This window comes from Furipterus horrens, unplaced genomic scaffold (assembly GCF_987537825.1).
Source record: "Furipterus horrens unplaced genomic scaffold, mFurHor1.1.pri manual_scaffold_5, whole genome shotgun sequence".
In the NCBI taxonomy this organism is placed as follows: Eukaryota; Metazoa; Chordata; class Mammalia; order Chiroptera; family Furipteridae; genus Furipterus; species Furipterus horrens.
This window is the reverse complement of record NW_028327175.1, coordinates 190,258,577-190,285,254: the sequence shown is the minus strand read 5'-3', so window position 1 is coordinate 190,285,254 and position 26,678 is coordinate 190,258,577. Positions and strand designations below refer to the sequence as shown.

Genomic DNA, 26,678 nt, shown 5'->3' with positions numbered 1-26,678 from the left:
TTGAAAGGCGCAGCCTGCATCCCTGCTTACATCCATAGTTTCTAGTCTCCCTTTAATCCTCATCTGCCAAGTTACTGAGCTGGTACTGCCCAGCCTTCCTGAGAGGCCAGCCTGGAAGCCCAGCCCCCAGACAGAAGAAGAGGGGAATAAGCACTCCTGGAGTGTCAAAAGATTCGGACAGCTCTTCACGCATTGTAAACAACCAGAGGTAGAACTCAAAAATGCTGACACACTCTAGCTTGAGCTTGCCATTTTTAGGTCCTCCGTAAGTCCATTAGAACACTGTACCCTTTGTCCTAAAATTAATTGTAGGGTACGGTACACAGTACTGTGATGCCACCAGAACAATTACTCTGAAGGTACTACCCTGAAAGGAGTAAAGAGGAGGCTGGGGCCCTGTGGCATTAAGGGTAGCATCTCACTTCCAAGACTTTTCTCCCAGTGCCTCTCCAGATGACATCTATTAAATTCAGGCACTGCTCCACAAGGGATCTTGGCCTCTGGCTATGAGAACAATAGCATCAAAAAATTGCTTGCCAATAACCCATAAATTTAAACAAGTCAGGATGGCAAGAGGACGCTGTCTGGGAACCATCATACAAAAGAAGTCAAAAGCAATGCGGTTTAAAATGGGACACACAGAGAGGCACCCCTTCAGTGGGATGTGCCTTCTGCAACAAAGGCAGCTCCTCAGCACTCCCTCGAGGACTAGGAAACCATTTCTTCACCCATCCGACCACGTACAGTCTTAGAACTACAAGGCGGCTCTGGTGCAGAGGGGAGGGGGGCGAAGCATCTCCGATGAACAGCACATCTGACTTGACCAAAGGCATCAGCTCAGACCCTGGTCCATCCTCGTTCTCAGGAGACCGGTGAGGGGAGCTGCATTATACACATCTATATGCATATGCGTGCAAGGGCACCAATTTCATTTGCACAAAAGTGGGGGCACAGCTTAGACCCTTCGAACACAGTCCTAAGAAACCAAGAGTCTGGGCTGTACTCAATCCCCTGGACCTGCAGTGGAGACTGGCTCGCCCCTGCCTCAGTGATGCGGTCCGTACAGCGGAAGCTGCCAAAGCTGTCCTCGCTCGGGCTTCCTCTCTCTCCCCCTCATCCTGACTGAGCCCACCACCGTGAGCAGTGGAATGCGGCAGAAAGGACCACACACTGTGCAGTGTAGGCTTTAATGCTCCCAGTCCTCACACCCACTCACACAAAAGACATACCATTAATAAGTACAAAAAAATGTGAGTTTCCTCCCAGAGCCATCTTGGGCCTAATCCCTTCCCACCACTGGCAACCACCGTTAACATCACTGGACTCTAAATTCTGACGAGGGGGAAGGTGAAACACGAGGGTTCCCCACCACGTGGCACGTCCAAAGCTCACCCTCCCAAACGAGCTTCCCTCTTTCCAGCCCCGTTTTCATCATTCTAACAAATGGCCAAGTTTTTCCCCCCTTAATTTGCGGGATCCGAGCAATTTTTACTGTGGGTGGTAACAAGAGCTTAACTGTTTCTAATTATTTAAAAAACAAAACCACACACACAAAACAAAAATCTATGCTGCCAAATGCTGAGAGACTCAGAAGCCACAACTTCCGGTAATAAAGACTTTTCTTCCCAACTGCCATAAACCAGTGTATCTGGAGAGCATCTGTGTGTCTGCTCAGTGCTCCCCTCCCCACGGTGGGGAGCCCAACACCAGCACCTCCATCACGTGGTACGGAACAGAGGGCGGACCGCAGTGGGGAGCTGAGCACCCTGGCTTTGCACACACAGGAAGACCCGGCCTGCAAATCCCAGCCCTAACCAATTATTCTCAGTGGAGCCAAGGAAAAATAATTTTTTTAAACGTGTGTCACATTTTCCCTCCCTATAAAAAATGGGGAAAACAGTTCCTATATGTAGGGAAGATTAAACAAGTTAAAATATGAAAAACACTTAAGCCAGAACGGGTACTTAGAAAGCACTCAATAAACGTTACTGCTAACTTATTTATATATAAAATTAGAATAATATTAGAATTTCTCTCATGGAGTAGCTAAAAGGGTAAAACAAGAACAGGAAAAACTGACCCCAATGCCAGACAAACAAAAGATTTTTAATACATGGTGGACAGTGTTACTATAAAAACATACCCCTACCAGAACCAGGGATAGGGCTCGCGTGCCTTTCCTCCCACGCCAAAGATGAGTTTTAAAATACTCGCTGAGAATTAATAAAGAAGAGCTAATTTTGACAGATGTTTACCAGGTTTCATGTATACCATCTGCATTCTATATATTAACTCACTGAAATCACCCAGTAAAGAAAGGAAGAAAGGTAGGTACGAAAATGTCCCTGTTTGGACAAACTTTGCCATGATAGGTTTCAGCAAGGTGCACCTGATGACCCAGCTAGCCAGTGGCAAAGCCAGGTTTTGAACTCGTGGAATTTTGACCCCATGCAAGGACCAAGCCAAGTGCCAAAAACACCTTTTTTCATCTTTGGAGCCAAGATATGTTATGCCAAAGAGGCTCACAAGAATTGTGACTTTCGTTACGTCTGAAAGAGGGAATAACAACTACATCGCCTTTATGGAGAGGAACCCATTGAGTAACCGTCCTGTTAAAGATCTAGAGGAGCAGATCGACAGTGAAGAAGGAAGGAATTTCTTTTGGTGAACTTGGACTTCAATTTCAATGAAGCAGCCCTATTTCACTCAACATGAAAAAGAATCCTGTACAATCCTCCCACTGTCCAGCCTCTGCTTCCCACCCCACTTGTTAATCATGCCCAGAGGGGGGCAATAAGTTAAACTACAGTCAGTCATTTTTGTTAATGGAATTCTAAGCCCCTCAGTTTTTCAGCTGGGAGGATGAGAGAATCTTTCGCTGTGTTTTTCTAAAGCAAATATTTAATGCTTTCATCTTTTAGTGCCCTACATGCAATCTGTCACCCAACTAAGAAAAAAAAAACCCTTCTCACGTGGGTGTTTGCAGAATGCTATCAGGTTTCGGATGTCAATCAGACAAAGGGCGAGCACTTTCAGAGGGGGCTGGTCATTCCACATGCTCTTCTAGGAGCAGATCCCAGAGGGAAGGCATCCAGGCCGCATGGCTACACACTTGCTCTACTTGTGATGATAATGTCGCCCTGGCTTTCTAAAGCGCCCTGATCATTCCCATCACAAGGCACAAAGCAACTTGAGTCTAAGCTGTGCCTATGCTTGTGTTGATTTGTTTACCGTGTAATTTATTTTTTTTAATGAAAACCATTCTGCTTCCCTGTGGAGTTCATTCCTCTAAAACCTGTTGCCACACAACCATAGTTTCTTATCAGCAAAACTCATTGCTCTCGGCCAAATCATGGATGCCCTGACTCTACCCCACTCAGAGATCCCTTCAGCCCGGTTGGAAAGAAGAGGAAGTTAAGGTACAGACAGGAAAGTTAGGGTACTTTTGTAGAAGGCAGTTATAACTCTTTGTCCTGATTCTAAAGCCGTTTTTGATGTTGGGGAGCCAGGAGAAGAGCCATGACTGTGTTTCTGGAAGTCACCTCCCCCTTCCCCCCCCAGTTCCTGCCTTCTGCCCTGGGTTGCTGTCTCCACTTCTCAGCTGGCTGCGGGGGCAAGTCTCCAAGTAATTACAAAGACAGGAATTAGATTACACAGGAATTCACACGCGTGTGAGTGCTGTTACCTTCCCCGGCCAAATCCATTGCAGAGCCATCATCTCCTGTTCAGTCAAGTGTGATACGCAGAGCTGGGGACCTTTGAGGTCAGCTCTCCTCATTTCCCAAGAGGAGGGCACACAGGATCCTCACCATACACACTTCCCTGCGTCCCACTTTCCCTAAGAAAGCACAGGCTGTGAAGCACAGCAGGTGACATGGTGGCTCCGGCCTTCCTGTGCAGGCACCAGCTTGCCCCAGAACCTGAGTGAGGATGCGCCCATGACTTGGAAGCACCTCAGGGGCTCTAAGTTCTCAATTCCTGGTTTTCACCCAAGTAATGGGACAAGTGAAGACAGCCCGGGGGAACCACGCTGGTCAAGAAAACCTACAGATAATGCACTACCTTCATTTTACACATTATGCCCAAACCCTGGTAATCTGCCCTGACATCTGGGAAAGAATAATAAAGATGATTCAAAGCAGAGTATTTCAGAAGTCGTTTTGTTTCACTCTGCTGCCTATACAGTTAGCAATAACATATTTTCCGCGCTAATTATATTTTTCTTTGGCCATGGTCAGAATTAGCTAGAATTCTCCTAAATCCACAAAGTGGCCCAAAGCATTCTCTGAGTCTGCAGGCAAGAACAGCCAGTGCAAAAAAATAAAAAATCCAACTGAGACTTGTCAATAACTAACAAGCTGATGACACCGGGCATATGGTTACAGCACTTTTGCTGGAGAAGGTGTGGAGAAAGAGCGGGGCAGAGATTCAGAGCATCGGCAATGAAAAATTAGCCTCTATGTGAAAGAGATGAATCAAGTTAACAGTACCTTTCAAACAGCCAAAATGATAAAAATAAAATCCACCTCTCCTGGGACTATGAAGGGGAAGCATGAGGGTATGTGTAAGGTGTCGTATCGTCATGGGGAAGGTGTTAATAGGAATTGATGCTAAAATTCACAAGACTGCAGACCGAAGGAAAAAGTCAATTCTGTTGTATGATATATTTTAAAATGTAAAATTCCACCTCTCAAAAGAAGCCTGGTTCCCAGGTGCCCCCCCGCCCCCAAAATCCAAACCAAACCAACCAAACGAACAAAAGCAGGAGCACAGACTTCTATGGAGTTGACTGCAAAATCCAAACAACAGACAGTTGCAGGTGACCCACCCCAGCAGGCCTGCAGTGAAGAGAGCCCCCTACAAAACCCGACTTAGGTACGCGTTGCCGTCCCAAGCAGGAGAGGGCCAAGGAGAACGTGTCCCGTCCCCTTCAGAAGCAAACATATCCATGTATCGTGCGAGTGAGGAGTCCGCGCACAGGCACTGCCGACCCGACCAGATAGAGAGGAAACGGAGGACATGCGCCCCCATCAGGAACTGCACACGTTTCTGAAGCCGGTGGAAGGTGCCACCAGCAAACTTCCCCTCCTCTCACCTCCACCCATCTTTCTCATGCCTTCTTGTGAAAGTGGCAAGAGGAAAAGGAACTAATCCAAGGGACGGAGTTGTGAACAACCAACAGTCTGGACGTCCTTCCGGATGGTGACGTATGTCTTGTCCTTTCTGGTGTGCGGGCTTCTCATTTCCCAGGGAAGAGCGGGCCCCTCACCTGTCACCCTGGCCCCTGGCAAACCACCAGGCCTGCCAGAAACCCAGCAGGCAGGAGCCGGGCTGAGCACTTCGTGATTGAGAGCTTCTGTGATCCCTGCGACCCCAACCCCAGCTCAAGTTCAATCCAACATCATCTCCTCCCAGCTCTGTTTTCCTAAGCTGCAGGAAGCCACCGCCAGGGCACAGGGTTGCGACCGCCCAGGGACTCGGGCAAAGTCTGGCAGCCCAAGTGATGGGTGGGGTTGGGAAATGAACCGAGTAGGGCAGCTGGGTGTCCCCTGGTCACCCCGGCTCCTTCCCACCTCCCTTCACTCTCGTCTTTCTCTGGTGTCTTTAGTTCCTTCCTTGTCCCTACCCTCTCTTATCGGAAGGCACTGACTTTTCCAAAACAGAAACTTTCACTCTGAGAACGAACAGGTCTCTCATTTAGATTTTCCCAGAAAAAAACATGTTCTGTCCGGCTGCACGGGTGGCCAAGCTGGCGGTGAACACGTTCAAGGGGGCATTCCGCAGGAGATGAGCAGGAGCACATGGGCAGGCACACATGTCCCAGGAGGTTTGTAACAAAGGCTGTACAAAGGCCACCTCCTTCCTCATTCTCAGCTCAAGGAGAGGAGGCCAGCCACTGATGGGGAAAGGGGGCCACAACTTGAGCCTGGCCTCATCAGGGGCACGACGCCTCTTCTACCACCTTGCTCCCCAAAACAAACCAAAAAAGGAAACTCCTTTTTACTATGGCACTTTTTTTTTCCATGCAAACAGCTTGGAAATGGGTTTTCAGAGATATCTGGGAGAATGTTGTAAAAGTATGAAGGATGAAAGAAGACAGAGTTCCTAGTATCATCTCTTGCTACACGAGCTGTAGCTGATGAATAAATACCTTTTGAATAAGGAGGTAAGACAGGCCCGATAAGAAAGGAACAACGACAAGATCACCCACAAAAAGTTCTCTTAATAAAAATGAGTCAATTAAGATTGAGTCCCTGTTCCTAAATTCCCAACACCTACCTCACTAATTCTAAAGACACTGGTCACAGTAACGTGCTCTGAGAGACAGTGGTATCACAACAAGAACAGAGACAGACAGCTGGACTTGGCAGAGAATGAAAAAACCACTAGTGACAAGCGTCTGCTCCCTCTCTTGAAGGGCTGACCAAGTATTCTGAGTTGGGGGCCCTGTACAGAATAAAGAGTCTCAAGGCTACTTTAAACTCCCCCTTGACGCCATTTAGCCCATTAAAAACTGATCTGTCACATCACAGAGTTAACAAAAGGGAGGGCCCCAAACAATAAACTACAGATGACAATGCGTCACGCATCAAAGGCCTAAGTCTTCTCTATGTGTGACCTTTGTCACACGGGATGCAAAGAAAACATGTGACTCACGAAGCATGGGGAACAGGGAGACGGTCACACAGATAAGAGCTGTGAGACAGCCTGTGGCATCTTGGCGGATGTCAGGTAGCCCAAAAGGCCTGGACCCAGGGCGAGACGGCACCCCCCGGCCACCCCATGGATGGAGCCCCTTAGGTGACCTCCACGCTCTCTGCCTGGGCTTCCTACTCCCTGTACCAGCTTCACGGGGTGGCAGGAAAGTGGAAACAGTGACAAGAACAGCATGCACAGAGTTCAGTCCAAGGAACGGCAAACAACAGGAGCAGCAGGGCCCAGAATGGACCTCAGCCTCTCCGGGCTTATGTCCCCGGTGGAGGGCGCTGAGCAGGCTGTGCCCATCCTGCGTCAGTCATGTAGGGGGCACCAATAAGGAGCAGCAGCTACAGCATGTTCACGATTCCCTGGGGACGTGACTTCACCAAGGTGTTAAGAATTTCAAGTTGGGCTCTAGTGTGTCCATTTATAGCTCTGGAGCAGTTAATTGGCAGAGGAAATTCAGGCACTCATTTAATCTAGAAGAATTCAATAAAGAAGCTTTGCAAATAGAGAATGATAGAAAGGAGAAAAAACAAAATAATATGGATGGTCCCATAGCCGTCCCTCCATGAGAGTGAATTTGGGGAGGGGGGTGAACTGCGGGTCCACCTGCAGAATGACCCAGGGCTAAGCCATGGGTAGGTGAACCACAAGGGCATTCTGGAATGCCCAGGGTCACTCTGTCTCCACTGTTCACAATGTGCGCCCCTTCCCACAGGAGATGCACTGTAATAGTGAAATTCTGCCAATAGTCTGTGGGCACCAGGGTGGTGACTAAGCAGACCGCGGGACTCCCACACCAGAATGGACAGCCATTGGAAGTTTTATGAAGAGTCTTTCAAGGCAGACCTAGGAAAGGTTTCTGTGACGAGTGGTGTAATAAACAGAAAACAATGCATATATGCTATGAGCCCACCGGTGAATTTTAAAACAGATCTTTGAAAAGACTGGAAGTCTGTCAAAACATGACCTTTCCCTTCAAGGAGTATCTGTACTGTTTTCTCACAGTGCTTCTCTATGTAATCAGGACACCTCAGCGAAGTCACATCCCAGTGCGCTGTGGACATGTCAGAGTCCCCAGCACGACCGACCGACACTGGGTGGGGGTGGGGGCGGGGCAAGTTAAACATTCCAGCTTCACCGAATGCTTGCTAATCCACAGTTATAATGCAGACATTTATAAAGCAACTACTTCCCTTCTAATGTGCTTTGTTGTGAAAATCCAGATTTTCCATATACAACATGTATTAAAAAATAGAGGACCAAGGAAATGAAGCAATATCTGCATTTGTTTCGATGACTAAGAAGCAAAAATAAAATTATGGCCATGAGGCCATGCTTTTTAGAAATCAGACATATAATAAGCCACAGATTTATGGGATGTGGTCTAATAAACCGAAGAAAAGTTTCATTTCCTCTCACCAAAATGGTTAACTCCCTGTCTATGGGACTAGCTTCGCAAAGTTAGCAAAAGTCTCTCTTTTCCCTTAAATACGTGAGTTAGAGGTTAATAAGCAAGTAGCAACAATAATGTGTCCCCTCTTCACACACACACACACACACACACACACACACACACACACACACACACATTCACATATCCCTAAAAATGGAACAGAAATAGCTTCAACACTAGCAAAAGGCTAGGTCAACCCAAACCTCAGAAGGGACACAGCGCGCCATCTTGCTAATCTCCACCAATTAGGAAAAGTCTGTAGAAGCCCCAAAGAGGAAGGAAACAAGGAATAAGGGAAGGACTGGGACAAAGAACTTTTTAAAAGATTGTTTGCAAGCATTTCTGTGAAAATGGTATTGACTAAGCAATTACAGGAAAAAAAGCACTTTCTTTTTATCTGAATGCATTTATGCCACGGGTCACACCCTTTTATTGTCACTATTAAACAGGTTAATAGCCCCAATGTAATGACTTTGTATGGCTAGCTTTAAAATGTACCGGAATAGCTAACTAGAAAGAAGCGAGTCATGCCTGCCCAGGTGGGTATTGACTTTCTTAGTCATATTTACTCAACTGGTCAACCAACCTTAATTTCCTCAAGGAGAAATAAAGGGTTAGAATGGAGCTGAACTGCAAGGAAAGAAGGGAGCAGGGACAGTGAAGTTAGATAGGGACGGAGGAGCAAGTGCCCAGAAGGCAGTACTTGACCAGGGAGGCAGGGGGTGTTGAACACCCCCCACCCCCACCCCTTCTCCTTTAGGAAGTGGAAGGTGGTTGGTGTGAAGGCTCCAAACCAGGGGCCACTGCCAGGGTCTTCCATGAACAAGCAGTTCCACAGCGTTGTCCCTTCTCTGTGTGATCTTAAGCAAGTTGCTTAACCTCCCCCTGTAGTTCTCCTGCCAGAAGGGAGCCATCACTGCCCCTCCCTCTCAGAGTCGTTTTCAGGTTGTGAAGACTTAACATGGGCAAATCGCTTCCAGAAGTGCCTGACCCATAGAAAATGCTGTGCTAAATGGCACTTCTTCAGTCAGCAGGTCAAGGGACCCTCGGAGGTTTCAGAGGCACATTCTGGGCAGGTATTCCGCTGCGCCCCCTTTTGACAGACTAGGGGATCGCATCCCAGAGGGGTGAGCACCTTGCCAACCAAGGTGAGAAAACGTGGGACTGCAACCCAGCCCTGACTCCGACCACACGCGGCTTCTCCTATGCTAACGAGGAGCTGCCCCTAGCACACCCACGCAGCGGATGGGGATTTCCTCCCACCAGCCCCATTCTTGACGCAGAAAACACTACAAAAAGAGGCGTAATAACTATGCTCTGGGAAAGCATGCTGCACAGCGGAGCTACCCAGCGGTGGCCGCTCGTCACACAGACACACTTCCAATATGTGACTCCCCAGGAATCTTGCCGGGGGCTTGTGCCAGACCAGGCACACCAGATCCTGTGACCAAGCCCCCACACTACAGGCTTCCTCGTTTGAGGCTCAGAACAGCGCCTGTGGGATCTCCCTTCACTGATGGTGAAACTGAGGCAGAACAGTAGCGTAACCTGCCCAAGTCCACACAGCCCGTGAATGGTGCCCGTGTGTCTGACCCAGTCACAGTTTTGGGATTTAGAGCCCCTCCTGGAAGTGGGGCTCACTGGAGCTTTCCTAGGAGGTATGTCCCTGTCCTGGGGGCAAAGCTGGGAGATGGGCATAGACATGGGACATGGTGCCAGAGGCCTAATCTGTGGGTCTTGAGGTGTCCAGTCTTTCTGTTTCATTTTCCTCATACTCAAAATGGGTGCTGGGTTCTTCTCTATCTACCTTATACTCTGACCAAAGATTATTTAGAATTCCCACTTGCCAGGCCCTTTGGAGGAACAGCTATGCTTGGTGAGGCCGTCCTATCTGCAGTCAGAATGAACTACTTGCCCACACGAGATGAACCCTCCGGCCCTGGCTGCTGCAGAGAAGAGGCGGCCCTGCTCTGTCAGACCTGGGCCAGTTAAAGGGCACGGGCTTTACACATACACTGGGATCCAGGTAATCCAGGTCGAGTCCAGAAACATCCTCCATTTCATGCACACCTGGCCGGAGGGAACGGTCAGACAGGAAGACTTCCACAAGACACCACCCCGTGACGTCGCCAACCAGAACTAAGACCCACAGGAGTGCATGAAAGCATCCTCGGTGTCAGGTCAAGTGAAAAGAAAATATAAACCTGTGCAGAGTACAATTCTGACTTCGTGAAAGGATCTTCTGAGGTTTAGACACATGAATGGTGAGGAAGAAATACATCCAATAGTAAGAGATTATGAACAGGTAAAAGGATGGTGGGTGTGTACATGTTCTTCTGTATGTTTCTCTACATGCCTCTCGTACTCTTAAAGGGCTATATACCACTTCTTAAATTAGAACAAGCTTTTAAAGATGATTTAGTCTACCTTTTCTATCTCCAAAGGAAAGACACATGTACACGTGTGAAATATACTCTCGGCCTGGTTTCTGTCCTCGGAGCCTTAACATAGCACAGCACTCAGAACATAGTAAGTACACAATAAATGTTTTTAGAAGACAAAGGACTTTACGAATTAGCTCTTAAATATTTTTTTTTTAAAGCAAGCATTAGTACAAAATCATTTGCTGTTTAAGACTAAAGAGTTACTTTAAAATTTTTATCTGCATTGACTCCTGCTTTTCGAAGATGAAAGCCAGTTCTCAATGTTCTTTTATTCTTGGGGGCCACTCATTTGAACAGAACTGTCACTCCCAAGCATGGAGCAACGCGGGGTATTGACAACGTATTGAATTATTTAAAGGAAATTAACAATGCTTCCTGTCCTTGGAGTGCAAGGTCTGTGAGCGGAGCCATTCACGGCTGCCTCGGCAAGGTGTCACTGCACAGGACTGAGCATTTCTCGGCACCCGGAATTCTAACAGAAAATGTATTGAGTTCTAAAGGACCGATAACAAAGGCAAAGTGGAGGTGATAACTTCTCCTCCACTGGGAGCTGAAAAGAGGCCCAGAAAATTATTTCCTGGGGGTCAAGTTTAACAGGATAACGTGTTGCTCATTCTCGCAGAAGCTACAGGGGCATGGGACTGGTGACCGCCACTGGGAGCCAGGCACCTTGGGTTCACCAGAGCACGCCACCCTCCACCCTCTCCTCGTAAACTGGCATTTTTATGGCCATGATAAACTGATCAGTGGTCAGTACACCCAGACACCACGGCACCGGGCATGAGAGGGACCCGCGGGAATTCAGGGCCACGGCGGACGGGCCCTGCCCTAGCTCGAGGCAAACTTTGGATGGGTGATTTCATATCAGAGCTGGCTCATCTCATACCGTCATTTTGCTCCGTGACCTACCTCCAAACACCAGGGCTCCCCAACCTTTTGTAAGGAGTGGCTCCTTTTCATGTCCCTGAAGACTTGAGTGCTGACAGTGAAGTCTGAGGGGGGGTAGAGGTGCTGACAGTCATGTCCCTGAGTGCAGCAAGGGAGGGGACACTGCTGCCAGGAAGAAAGGGGAACAGCGTGAGGCTCGGGAGGGAGGGGGGGCGCAGTCCCCATGGCATTCACGGCCCCCAGCCTGACTCTACACCCTCACCCCCACTCCTCTACAAACTGCGCGCGAGGAGGATCACGGTTCCCCACTCAAACCCGGAACTCTTCCGCCTCCCTGCCGTCCAGCTTGGGGATCCCCTCTAGGGACATCTTACACATGACCTCCTCCACGCACACTTTCTGTTCCAACCCTTCCCATTATCCCCACCTCTGCCCATGGTGACCCAAAGGACGCGACTGCTCCTGCCTCTGGGCCTCCCGGGAGCCAGCTGGCCAGCAATTTCTCTCTCTCTTTCTCTAAACTTACCTTACAAAATCTTCTGTTAGTTTAAACCATGTGGTGCTGCTGATATTTCTACCCTACAAAAACGCAATTATGTATGGTTCTCCCAACCATATGGCTATTTGGAGATGTCTTAACACCTTTCCCTCTGCCAGACTACAACCTTTTTGAGAGAGAAGCAACTACACAGAACCCTCCAGAACCCTCAAAAGATCTGGCAGCTCACACCTTGAGTCAAAAAGTATGTGCTGCCCGGAATTTCTAGCCAGATGGGAGTGCCAGTGGGACAGCTGCCTCCGTTCACTGACTGTCTACTCCGTTGGTGGCCCGAACAGGGATGTGCGTGTGCTTCCTTCCGCCACCCTGTGCGGTAGGTGCTGTCCCTCTCATGTCAGAGGAGGAAACTGACTCAGAGACGTTAAGGAGCATGCCCAAGGTCACACAGCTAGTAAATGGCAGAGGGGAAGTATGGACCAGGTCTTGGTGAACTCACAGTGCTGCTGCGTGGACGTGTTTGCCTGTGCAGATGTTGGCTACTGCTCTGTAAGTGGGGTAGAGAATTCAGGGGTGTAAAGGGCAAACCGAGGTCCAAGAAGAGCTACTTCACAACAAAGAAATATCACTCTAATTGTCTTTTAAAATAAAGAAAATATCTATGTCCTTTATGTTCATTGTAAAAAATGTACGCCTCTCTAGATTTTAAGTTTCACATGAAGGAAAATCCCATGAACAAATTTCTCACCCCCTCTTAATCCCAAATAACAGAATTCAGGATGAAGAACATGAGATCGAGCACAAGACCCAGTATTTTATCTTCTGACAGTCACTGAATAGCAGAATGAGCATAGTGGGCACTGAAGGCTGGGAGATAGAAAAGTGATAGAAATAAAGGACAAATCTATAAAACAGTAGCCACAGTTCTAGAATAATTTACATGGTTACCATATTTCCTGGTCCTCTCATGGGGGCGGGGGCTCAAACTGGATTAAAATCAACCAAAGGCCATAAGAAGAGGCCACACCACCTACAACTGGTACTACTCCAGGGCCTTCTTCCAGAAGCAGCTGCCCTGGTGTTTTGCCTTTGAAAGCGACCAATGGCAGGTGCCCAGGGTCTGCCGCAGAGGAAGCCCTGGTTGCCCACTCGAGGAGGTCTCTGGTCTCCACGCTGCATTCATTTGGCTCATTCGTAAACAGGGGTGTGAGTCACAGGGCAAGCATGAGTCCATTTGCAGGACGGGCCCAGCTTTACAACTAAGGTAATCCTATTCCACCTTGTCACAGCAAGTGACTCACCTGACTGCCTCCCACCACAGGTGACACGGCTTAACCCTCCAATTGTTCCTGGAAGGAACCCAGCAATATAGAGGTTTCAATCCTGTCTGCTTGCTTTGTTTCCTAACACAATGCTGAGAGCAAAGGGGCAAGTTCTGGAGGGCAAGTGCCCCAGAGGAGTCTGGAGAAGAAATATCTAAGGTTACCACAGACGGCATCACCTGTATTATCTTCCCAGGGCCTCTCTGCAGGGCTTGTGCTCCCACGGGGGCTTGTGGCTTACAATGGAATGTTACACACGCACACACACACACACGCACGCACACATGCATGCACCCTCTGTACAAGGTCCAGATACTCTTCCATGCCTGGGAACCTCAGGGCCAAACCTGGAGGTCACATGCACCAATCCTGCAAGAGCTGCCTGCCAGCTTTGAAATTTGTGAGGTTTACCATATTCCCATCTTATCCTAGGGACCAACCCTGATCTTTTTTACTTTATCTTAATTTCCTTAGTGACTCATTTCTAATCCTCTGGCATAATATGAAGTCTTGTAAACCACTTCAAACTGAGGGGGTGGGGGGAGAGTAAATGTCTTATAAACAAATCCAAATGTATATACAAGAGAAACTCACTTTGTGCCATGAAACCACTGTAGTTCAGTCTCCCCTAATAAGTAGAAACCTCTGCAATGGATCCTAAAGATTAAAAAGCAGACACCCACCACGTTTTCTGCTCAGTACCTATTTGTGCTTTTTCTCCTAACAGTATACCTTGAATTGTTTTGAAGGCACCATCCGAATTCTCAAAGCAGATAGTTCAGGTGGAGTGGACCCCACCCTCAACTCCAGGGATGGGCAGGTTTGCTCAGTCCAAATGCACTCAGCGTATTATACCTCCGTACCACGGCTGCTGGTTCAGAATTGTGGGGGAAAATATCTTTATGGACTTAAACCTAGCACCGTGCAATGAAATCAACCTGGAGGAAAACAGTGTCCTGATATAGGAGGTCCTGGATCCAGCTGTGCCTGAAGCAGGGACTAATTAATACACTCGTTTTGTTCAGGCCAGTTTGACTTGGGTTTGAGGAGAGAGAGGCGCATCCTGGCTGTCGCGGCCTAGTCACCTTAGTCAGACTGACCTTAATAAGCAGCCATCCACAAATCAAGCAGCAACGTGGAAAAAAGTGGGGAATTCCAGGAAAAGTAAATGAAGGCTCGTGAGTTTCATGCTGCTGGGCCATGATGGCAGGGTCGTTCCAAGGCATTGTACTGGAGTAGGCATCCGGCACTTTTTGAACTAAGAATATCTGGGACAGGGGGAGGGAGATCTCAAGCAACCGCACACCTGCTGGAATGGCCACCCAGCCCTCCTTTTCCTCTAGTGCCTCCAAAGCCACTGGCTACATTGACTTTCTTTAATCTGCAGTCTCTGCAAAAGTAGGGGCCACAAATATTTGTGCTAAAAATGTCTCCTAGCTTTCTCCAGAAGCACAGCCTATTTGTGACAGAGGGTTTCAAGAGATGTGATACCTCCAGGGAAGGTAGCGTGTCAAGAGAGAGGGTATGCCCAGTTGGTAAGGATTAGTTGGCTGGATGTTGTCCTGCAAACCTAAAGGTCTCTGGTTCGATTCCCAGTCAGGGCACATGTCTGGCTCGTGGGTTCAGTCCCCCATCGCATGTATGCAAGGCAACCAATCGATGTTTCTCTCCCCTTCTCTCCCTCCCCTCCCCTCTCTAAAATAAAAAATAAAATAAAATACTAAAATTCTGTGGCACACCAAAACATATCTTTTAAGAGAGAGTAAAGAGTATGGTGGGTCTCATTTTCACCAGTGACTTGACACCTGATGGCACGGTGTGTAGACCAGTTCTGGACACTGCCACATGGATAAAGAATCAAGATGCGCCACCAAAAAGGTAGCAATATTGATGCATTCTATTACTGTGTTCTTTATAAGCTTACCCCACCCCCTTCAGGAGGAGGCTGGGCAATATTCAAATGTTAACACAACAGAATGAAACCCAATGAGCTAGAAAGTACAATTTGCTCTGCCAGGAAAAACAAACAAAAAAGAAGAGTGTGTAGAAGAAGGAGCTAAAAAGCATTTAAAAACCAAAACCCTAAAAATACTAAACCCCCAGAGAGAAAGACTTTGTATGAAATAATATTACTCAGACCCAATCTAGCAAATAACTATTGGGAGAACTCTGAGCCTACCTTTAAGGCAAAAAAAAAAAAAAAAAAAAAAAGAAGCATTCACCTCTGTCTCAGAGAAGTTTGGTGTGATGGTTAATTTTATGTGTCACCTTGACTGGGCCACATCAAGTCAAGCATTATTCTGACTGACTGTATTTTTGGACAAATTCAACATTTAAATGGATAGAACAGAACTGGCTGCCCTCCCTGAGGCGGATGGGCCTCGTCTGATCAGTCGAAGGCCTGAACGAAGAAGGCTGATCTCTCCTCCAAATAAAGGGAAATCCTCCTGCATTCCAGATAAGACATGGGTTTTTCTTGCCTTGCCTTCAGACTTGAACTGAAACACTGACTCTTCCCAGGCCTCAAGCCTGCCAGCCTTCAGACCGGAACTACCCTGCTGGCTCTTGGCTTATGACTGCAGATCTTGGGACTTGTCAGTCTTGATAACAGCACGAGCCAACTCCTTTTCTCTCTCTCTCTCTCTCTCTCCCTCCCTCTCACACACACACACACAACCTGTTGGTTCTGTTTCTCTAGAGAACCCTGACTAATACATTTGGACTGTGTTTTTTATGTGTTTTCTTCCCCACAGCAAGAGGAAAAAATTATTTGTGGGTCCCTAAAATGAATCAGAATTGCAAAATGGAATGGGTCTTAGAAATCATGTAATTGAATTCTTTATGATTTTTTTTTTTTTAATCCCTAAATCTAGACATGCCCAGGACTACACAGTGAAAAAAAGAACTAAAACCCAGGTTTTAAAATTAGGAGTCAAGGGTTCTATGCTTAACAAGGAAAAATTTTATTTTGGAAGCACAGTATTTTTGGAGGAATTAAAAATTCATTTAAGAAAAGGGCATTGGCAAGAGCTATTCCATTAAAAGAGCAAAAAGAAAAAAGAAAAAAAAGAAAAGAAAGGAAAAAGTGGCAATTAAAAAATGGTAAGAAGGTAAAATCCTCATCTCTCTTATCATTTACTCACATATACACACATGTATGTATGAACAAATATACAAAAAATATATAACCAACCAACCAACCAAAGCCCACATGCTCATATATAACCTAGGAGAGCGGCTGAAGTCTTTACAGGTTACGCTGATCTAGTTTCAAGCTCCACCAATGATGTTTGCCTCTGATGGTCGGTAACTTTGACAGGAACTAATTACATTTGAAATAAGTTGTCAAACAACTTAACACAGATGCAGAGAATCTGAATCTGTAATAAGGGCCGCAGACAGGCTACCGTTTTTGTCATTAAAGGCGAGCCCACTTCTTCCCCAAACCCCGCTACCGTCACTAACATGGCAGATGTATACATTTGTTTTCCGAGATTATTTTTCAATGATGGAAGCACATGCGAGTGACGAGGTGTGAGAGCCTGTGCATGGTGCGCGCATGTGCACACGTGTGCTCGCCGGCATGCGCACGGAGGTAGGCGGTATCACCGAATATGGAAGAAAAGGGCCTACAGTCAGAAATGGTTAAGTGCCAGCTCCCATACGATATACCTTCCTCCTCCCTTACCTCGGACAATGTCACTCAGCCACTCTGCTCAGAGCTGATTTCAGGGGAAGTGGAATTGCCATCCTTGCACTGGAAGGATATAGAAATGAAGGCTACCTTGGCCTTCAAGGACCTCGTCTTGGTGAGAAAGACACCAGGATCCAAACGAAAGGCAAAACTGAATGAACACCTTTTACAAAGAACAGCTCCCCTCTTCTCAACCTCGTCGCAGAGACAGATGGGGAGCCTCAGGGTCACTGCCACCTCCCACTAACTAGCCATGTGAAGGTCAACGCTTCACAGGGATGAAAGGTAATAACCTGAAGTGGCTGACCTTAGCACTGTCCAGTTGGGAAATCTGGCAAGGCACGCTGAAAATGAACGAAGGTCTTGGCAGACGTGGCGGGAATGCTAAATGAAACGAAGTCCATTCTAAGGGTACCTGGCTCCTTGGACACCAACTCCACCAGCAGAACACCAGTGCCCCCGCTCCCCCGTTTTCCCCACCAGAAACGAGGCTCCAACCACAGGAGGTGGAAAGTGACGCTTCTCCCCGAAACCTCCTTCTCCATTCTCTGCACATGGGACACACGGCCCTTGCCCTTGGCAGTGCAGTTTATCCAGACCAGCAACATGCCAGCAAGCCCAGGGAAAACCGTGCTCATCAGTTACCCTGAGAGAATAGAACCCGATTCACATGTTCAGGCAAAAAAAATATAAGCTCATCTGCTTGAACCGGCAATGGCTGCCATGGAAGAGCTAGGGACAGGAATCTGGGTTCAAGAACCACAGGCTGCAGAAAGCTCTGTGAAGCCAACTACTCAAGTAAATAGAATACTGTGCTTTTAATGAGATTCTGGCTAAAAGGAAGTTCCTTCTCTAAACAAACCTTTGGGAAGGAATGTGGGTTCCAGCTATACCATCGTGGACCACCAACAGAACTGTGCAGAATCAAGGGGCCAGGGGGAGAGAGTCTGACTGGGGCTCGCGAAGCCTAGCAGGCAAACCCGCTCTGGGAAACCAATGCATCGCCTACAAAAAGACAGTGAGCAGCAGAAAACGGGACTGAGAGGTTGAAAAGACAACAGACGGACTGGGTGCGTCTGAGGCTCTAGTTACCACTCAGAAATGAAGACAGCTTTGCTCTGAAAAGGAAAGCCTTGTTGATAAATAGCACCTTCCTCCGCTATCAATGGAGACCAAACGTTTTTAAAATGCAAATAACAGGTTTCTGGAACAGCCATGCAAATGTTTTCATGATTCGCTTCCTGTTTAGCCACAGGAGCTCAACGACATGTCTTCTCTCATTTCTCTAACCAATTATTAGCATTAGATAATAGCATACTATTTTCTGCTAATAAGTTTCCTGACATCAAGCTCCAGAGGGCCCTCATGGTGCAATCACTGAATAACTGCAAATGAGGACTAATTTATGAGAAAATGTTATTTAAACTTTCCCAGGTATTGATGAAAATAAACCATATTGGTTGAAATGCACTACACTAACTGCATGAAAACTTATTAAGCTGAAATAGTTTGAAAGAAGTTCCTCATGAAAGGAGGAATCACATTGGAAGGCTATAAAACATGTTAAGGACATAAATATTCAAACACAGTGGATTCCCACAGGCAGGACCAATCCTGACAACATCTCATTCAGACTGGGAAGGCACACGAGAATTGGGGGGAATGCTCACCAGAGCCATTCACTAACATCCCTGGTTCCAAAATGACACTCGTCCCCAATGTGTCATCTCCAGAAGGAGTCATGCTATTGTCAATCAGATGCCTTAAGCAGCCACCTCTGCTGTCAGTGGGCACGTGCCTCGAGGCCACCATAACGGGTCCTGCCTGGACTCTGGTGATGTGGCAGAAGGCAGGGCAGACACAGCCTGGGTCAGCGGCTCCGTAATTACTTCTGGCCTGCTAAACCGGTGGGCCCACCTGTCGCAATGTAGCAACCAGAAGAATAACTCACATATTCTCATTTAGATGGCTCTGAAGAGAACACCTACTTTTCAGGGTTCCCACAAAAATTACTGAGGGTTCCCTGCTTCCTTATTTTTTTTTAAAGTTTTATTTATTTATTTTTAGAGAGAGGGGAAGGGAGGGAGAAAGAGAGGGAGAGAAGTATCAATCAGTTGCCTCTTACACGCCCCCAACGGAGGACCTGGCCCGCAATACAGGCATGTGCCTCGACTGGGAATCAAACCGGCATCCTTTCAGTTCGCAGGCCAGCACTCAATCCACTGAGTTACACCAGCCGGGGCAGGGTTCCCTGCTTCTTAAGGTGAAAATCATTGTTATATGTCTGACAGGTGCAGTCAATAAAGGGGGGGGTGGGGGTGGATCAAGTTTTCCCTGAAAAGTTTCTCCTCCAAGTGCATAGGAACATCAGTGCCTAAAACAGTGCTGGATATGAGCTATCAGAACTCATTACAGAGCAGCTGACCCAGGCTGGGTCCCCCCCCAACAGAGAAACCCCTCTGCAGGGAGGATGGGAGCCCCTGTGGAAAATCTGGACAAAGTGCATTTTTTCTTTCCTGTCTCCAAAATGTAAGCATACCTGGCCTCTTAATATTTACAACATGTAAAACCAATACCCAGAACAGTAATAAGCAAGCAAACCAAACACTAAACAAAACGGCTCCCCAGGCTGGAAGCAACTTCACCTGATCACAATCTTTTGCATGCCATTGGCCTGATTATCACCCTAGGAGAAAATGAAGACAGAGGAGACAGAGCCTGTCAGGAACAAGTTTGAGTCACTGGAGATAATGCCTTAACCCTGAGCCAAATTACAGCAAAGTTCCTAGCAATAATTACTACTTTTATAGATTAAAAGTCTTTGGTGCTTCCAGGAGACCATGAACTCTGAAGTCACTTTTATCCAATGTTTGATTCCAGGTAGAGTCTATTGAGGTAAATAAATACTTGTTCAAATATGTAGACCACACGTCGACTTGGAAATTTTAGCCCCGTAACAGTATTTACCATAAGAGCACTTAACTTCCAATACATGGGAAAGGTTCATCTTAAAAGTTAAAACAGATATATGGTCTAGCTTCATATTTTTTAAAATTCTGAAGCTTACCCAGCAAGTCATGGTGGATCAATGAAACATGCTCTGTCTACCCACTGGAATATTACTTAGCAATTAAAAAGATACGAACCACTAACATAAAGCCACAACATAGATGAACCTTAAAATATTATGTTAAGTCAGTGGTTCTCAACCTTCCTAATGCCGCGACCCTTTAATACAGCTCCTCATGTTGTGGTGACCCCCAACCATAATTAAAGCATAGTGATTAATCACAAAAACAACATGTAATTATATATGTGTTTTCCGATGGTCTTAGGTGACCCTTGTGAAAGGGCCGTTCGACCCCCAAAGGGGCCGTGACCCACAGGTTGAGAACCTCTGTGCTAAGTGAAAGAAGCCAGTCACAAAGGACTGCATATTGTATGATCCCACATACACAGAACACTCCAAAGAGACAGTAACTGGGAAGTGAGGGGAAAACTGAAGGAAACAGGAGTGACAGCTAATGGTAAAGAGTTCCTTAGGGGGGTGATGAAAATGTTCTAACATTGCGGTGATGGTTGCAAAACTGTAAATCTACTGAAACCCATTAAATTTCTACTTTAAATGGCTGTACAGTATAGTATGTGAATAAACTTATCTTTTAATGAATTTCAATTGGTACAATTGCCATTATCTTACCTCTGTCTGACTACCTACTACTTGAATTCTGAGCACATTTTATTTGAAATAAATACACAGCTCTGGGAAACAGGTAGGAAAAAAAATATTATTCCCATTTAACAGGAAGCAGAGGTGCAGAGAGCTGTTTTCCTTCCACTGGCTGGCTAGGCTTCCGCAGGACACAGTGGGGAGAGTGTAAATTATGGGGAAGAGTGGGGTCAAAGGCCTTATCATCCCCCCACATCAGGGAAAGACTAATAACCAGGCTCTTATTAGATGCCTGCAAATTTATCGGGTTGTGGTTGGGTCATACAGATAGGGTACTAAACAAAAGACATGGGAAAAATGGCACTTGGATTGCTAGAATGCAATTCTTAAATAGCATGAAATTCAGAGCAAACAATTTAGCTAAAAAGGCAGGGGAGAGGGAAGAGCCACCTCTCAAGTTGATATTTGGCGGGGGTGGTGGGGGGTGAAAATACAGCCAATTAGATGTGGCCATATAATTTTCACATCAAACATCCTGTGCTCCCAAAGGCAACTGAAGGCACTGGTGTGCCGCGGATTTTCCCAAGTTTTCAAGAGCAGTGACAGCCCTCTTCAACAAAGCCATTTAACATTAACAGAAGGTTAAAGCGGGAACCACAAACACTTGCTTTTTTTAATTTACACCTTTCATTAACTTCCCCAGAAATGTCATGGAGGAGCTGGGGAACGTATGAAGTTCTGTCAATAGATAGTTCCTTTTAAGAACAGGATTTAGAAAGCAGAATGTGATCCTAGAAGGTAATCTGGAACTGTGTCTTTAAAAATAATAATAATAATAACTTCTAGTATTCTGGGAAAAGCAAGATGATCTGGTTTGGGGGGTTGGGGGGATGGCTATTGGGTGAGGGAAAGAAGATTTTGAAAAATGCAATGTAATGACTTCACATGATCTCTTCTACTAACCGGCAGGGTGTAAGCCCACTGCTGGATCTCAGCAAACAAAACAGCTCACGGGTCCTCTCTGGATCACAGACCTTCATGAAGTATGAGAAGCTACTAGCTTTTATACCATCAAGGCATGTAGTTTTAACCATTTCTCCATTTTATGAAGAATATTATAGTACATTAGTTGGGAAAAAAAGAGAGAAAGACAATTTAAACCATACACTTGCAAATTAAGATGTCATTTATTTTTAAATATTCTTTCTTATATTTCAGTCTGTTCCTCAGTTTCAGGACTAAAGGAAGGAGAGTTGCTCAATAAACACGTGAAAGCAGAAATTCCCAACCTGGACCCTGCTGATGCTTCCGTAATTCTTTCTGGTGGGGGAGGGGTCGCCCGAGAAGCATTTTTGGCATCTACCCACTAGATGACAGTAGTATCCCCTGCCCAGCTGTGACAACCAAAAATGCATCCCAATATCGCAAAATGTCTCCTGGGGAGCAAAGTCAGCCCAGGTGAGAACCAAGGAGTTCAAGGTAACTGGTCTACAAGTTTTCCTCTGACAGAGACTGACACAGAGGCCCGAGGCAGAAAACGCACCCCGGCTCACGGTAGTGGCCAGCAGCTGCCGCACATCTTCCAACCCTAATCCAGCTCCTCCAAGAGAGACCCGGAAACTCGGCAAAATATGGCGAGGATGGAAACATGTCCACGAGCCCCCGGCGACCAGTGTGCAACCTTCAGCTACGTGCCCAAGTCCCATGGAGCCCATAATGCTTTTAAGTGCCCCTGCTACTGCAACTTACAAATGTACAAAGTGACAAAAATATCAAGATTGGTATGGTTTAAGGGGAGGGAAAATTTTTAGGTCTCTCTAAAATCACAGAGAGCCGTAGATATCTATCATAATAATAGATATCCCCATCATTCAAACTACCCCCTTTTCCAAGTTGGGTGAAACTCTCGGTAGCCAGTCTCCAGGCAAGACAATGTTATTTTATCTCTGATCTCCTTAATGAAAGAATCCAAAGTACAAATTGAAAAATTGAGCCGAAGTCTAATTCATAAATCCAGAATGCTCTGTTTGAAGTAAGTCCCAACATCTGAGATCCAAGATTACACTGTCCTCAAGGAAGAGACAGGCCAGCCTCGATACCCGCGCTGACCTTTGGTGGGTTAGTTGGCCAACGACCCGGGTGCCCTGTACACCAGTTCTGCTGACTGGCCACAACCAGCTCACCAGCAACAGGCACAAGAGGGAACAGCACCCCAATTGCAGGAGGGCCAAACCGCACACCCATCGCCAACACTCCAGTGCCTCTGGTCCAGAGCGAAGAAATGCTACCACATATCATTCCTAGGGTGTGGTTTGTTTTCTGGATGCGGAGAGTCACCCACGCCACGGGGATGGGCACAGTCTGCTAAGTGACTCACCCTGAGGCCGGCAGGTTGGGGAGGCTTTAGAGAATGAAAACAGGATCGGGAAGCAGCTCAGGAGGGAAGAGTCAAGAACATCACGTGACCTGTTTAAATCCAAACACCCTCATGGTCATCAAAACCTAGCCTTTCAGGGTTGACAGTCCCCATAATGATAACTGAATGGTTCCTTCTCTATAGACCCCAAGTGGGAAGGGAGCCGGGGAACTCTGCCCGCTCCGAGTTCTAGACTGGAAAGAGGCCTGCTTGAAAGACAGCGACCCTTGGCTGCGGATGGCAGGGATGCCCGCCCTACGGAAACACAGCCAGTTGCTAGCGTCCCAAGGGCCACATTCACCCCCGGAGACATGAACAGTGTAGTTACTCTAGCTCAGGGGCCAGGTTCATCACTCAGCACTTAATCCCTGATTTATTAAGAAACCTGGAGAACCCTAGCCTCCACATTCTCACTCCGTGCCTACGCCACAGCATTATTACCATCATGTATTCAGGGAAGCACAGCTTCCTGCTTCCTTTCTTTCCAAAAGGCGCACAGAAACAAAAGACGAGCAGAGATCAAGAGAAGACCCAGGCTGTGAGCACCCACCAAGTCGCCTGCTCTCACCACAAATAGAAACTTCTCACATTCCACAGCCAGTTTTCCAAGCATGAACAACATCTGCATTGGCTCCTTTTATGTAACAGTGTATGAGCAATCGAGTGATCTGCAAAGGACTCTCCTCCGTTTTTTAACAGCAATTTGTCTGAAGGGGCACCTCCTTGGGGAGCATTAATGAAGCAGGGTGTGCTGACCCCATCCCCTCCAGAATCCACCAAGCCCCTGGCCAGCCCCCTGACCCAGACGACCCCACTCATTTTGGGAGGGGTGACAGTCCTCCATGGAACTACATCAATGTGACCTTCCTGATAGGGCTTACACCACCCTGCTGTCAGGGCACCCCATGTGCCGGGTTTGCAAGGACACATCTCCGCGGGACAGGCCAGAGAGTTCAGTGGCAGCCGGCTCACATGCCAGCTGCCTGGCCGTTTCGGGCTTGGCTTCGCTTTCAGCACAGGCACCGGCAAGTTTGGTCCCGTGCCCAGTGCCAACACTGATAACATCCCTGCCGTGGCCACACCTGGAACAAAACATAAAAGATTTTTCTCTCCAGAGAGTAAGCTGGGGGAGAAGAGCTGGCGGGTGGGGGAGGGACGTATGGAAGAGAAGAGGTTTCCTGATGGTCCCCTGGAGGCTCCTCTCAGCAGCAAGGGAATCGGTAGGCCATTTCCATGTCTGTTCCACCACCACAAAAGACAGATACTCAAGGCTCTCCTGCCCAGTGTACCCTCAAAGCAGGCCGTCCCCCCTGTAAGTGCGTGCCAGGGGGTGTTCATTTCCTAGGGGTCCCAGTCCCCATGGTCCCAGTCTCTCTCCTGCCAACACCAGAGTCACCAGGTATTAAAAGGGAAAAAATCCATTCCATCCCAAGCGCAGCTCTATCCCACCAAACGTCCCACCGTTAATTCTGGCATGCCCTTGGCACTCAAAAAGTCCACTTGGGTGTTTCTACCTTCTGGCTTCTTGTAACTAGTGAGGCAGAGCGGAGGGAAGCAAAAGACACTGGATTCCAGAAGGTCAAGCCTAGGAGGACACCTTGGGCAAGGGCCCATCAGAAGTTCCTCACTTCACTAAGTGAACCAGGCGGTCACGGAAGACTGCCAAATGTACGGTTCCATGAACTGTCCAGAACAGGCAGAAAATATGTGGTTGCCTGGGTTTGGGAAGAACTGAGGAAAACTGAGTGTGACTAATGAAGGGTATGGGGGTGTCTGGGCAAGGGGATGAAATGTTTTAATATTGATTGTGGTGGTGGTTAACAACTTTGAATATACTACCATCACAGAATTGTATGTTTGAGATGGGTAAACTGTATGGTATGTGAATTATATCCCAATAAAGCTATTGTTAAATAAAAAAAGTTTCCTTGCTGTAGCCATAGCAAACATAGGGCCCTCATCCTTCCCAGGTTGAGAGATGCCTTTAAATATAGTCTCCTAGACTAGAACCGATGGTCACCCGGAAGGGTTTTAGCAAAAGTTTGGGTAAACTATTCACCTACTTGAGACTTGGGCTCGTTGTATGGGCTTATAATGGAATCTCCCCCAAAGATGTCACAAGGGCTCGATTTAATGGCATGCAATGAGCTTAGCACCATGCTTGCAACATAACATGGCGGGCACTCAACAGAACACGTCTGTTTCACGATCCTCCCACAGAAACCCTCCAAGAGAAAAGGCAGCTCCTAGAGGACTGGCAGCCTTCTGCCTGAACCCTGTTTCCTCTTTTTTCCCCCAGCATTCCGTTACTCACCTTCAATACTAAGACTCCGGTCAATTCAATAAAATAACAATAACAAAAGCCTAAGGTTGGAGAACACTATGAGAGCTGTACGTGCAATGGCATGTCCTGAAAACACCGCTCAGCATTCCTGCCGGGCTCCCTTTCATCAGAAAGCTTTGCCCCATTCAGCAGACGGGTCACAGCAAACAGCATGGGGGAAGATGCCAGGACAACATGGGATTTTATGGAACGAGGTATCAATGACCAGTCCTTAGCTCAAAATATAGACCAGCCTTCATAATCCCTTTAGAAGGGAAGGAAGAAAACTAATGAAAAGCATCTAGTAGATACCAAGAGCTAAGAACATCACATCACTTATTTAATGCAAAATTCAGTTGTTAATAATTTTTTTTAAAGACTGACTCCTAATTCCCCCAGGGATCTAACACCATCCAATGGGAGCCGATTTCTTACATGATCCTCCCCCAGCCTCACTGATTGGTACAGAAATGGCACCTGACCCAAGCCAGACCAATCAGAATCCTGTCCCAGAATTTTTTCTGAGTGAAGTTGGGGCAAGGGTTCCACCAATCCCTGGCTGAGGGTGAAAGCCAAGGACACGACCCATCATCCAGACCTTCCCTCCTAAGAGCTGCAGTAGGAGAAAATGATGACAACAAGGAGATAGGACACTTCCACAGAGCTGATGACCCTCATGGGGACTGCATTTCAGTTGACCCTTTGGCAAGCTCTACTTCTTCCGTTCCCAGAAGTTGGTTATGGGCATCAAAGAGGGCTAACTTGTCGCTCCAGAGTCCCATTACAGAAGACTTTTTAGGTTTTAAAGAAAGAGGAAGGGAACTGCAGAATAAGTGATTTTTCTACATCACACAGGTAATAAAGAATCGGGCCAAAACCCCTGGCATGTCCACCTGGCTGCAAAGCATTGGACAGTTCGCTCCACTCCACTAGCCCACTGCTCCTACTAAAACCTGCTCTGCCCTCAACAGGACCCCACACACCCCGTGATGCTTAGAAGTGTCACAGAGGTTGTCTCCAAAATATGCAGGTGCATATTAAAACAAGTCAACTGTGAACACACAAGGCCCCTTCTCCCACGTAAGCACCAAAACCATTCGACATGAACTCCCTGAGGCCTGTGTGCCACAATGTGTTACGTGTGGGGCCCCTCCCCCACACAGCAGTTCTGTTACTAGACGTTAGAGCACAGGGCTTCCACACTGTGAAAGTAAATGTTGAAAGAGAGGGAATATGCCACACCCACCCCATCTCTCTAGTATTTGTG

The 26,678-nt window shown here is 47.1% G+C and overlaps 1 protein-coding gene across 27 annotated transcripts in view; it reads right to left on the bottom strand.

Annotated features, from left to right (window-relative positions):
- Positions 1–26,678, bottom strand: part of TCF7L2 (transcription factor 7 like 2) — a 188,860-nt gene that overhangs the window by 58,256 nt on the left and 103,926 nt on the right. For 6 of the 27 annotated variants that reach the window (XM_090278607.1, XM_090278601.1, XM_090278603.1 and 3 more), the window contains one exon: positions 11,512–11,655. The exons of the other annotated variants lie outside the window; for them this stretch is intronic. In XM_090278607.1, coding sequence (XP_090134733.1) covers positions 11,512–11,655 — 144 coding nt within the window. The remainder of the gene's footprint in view (positions 1–11,511; positions 11,656–26,678) is intronic. 27 annotated transcript variants of the gene reach the window in all.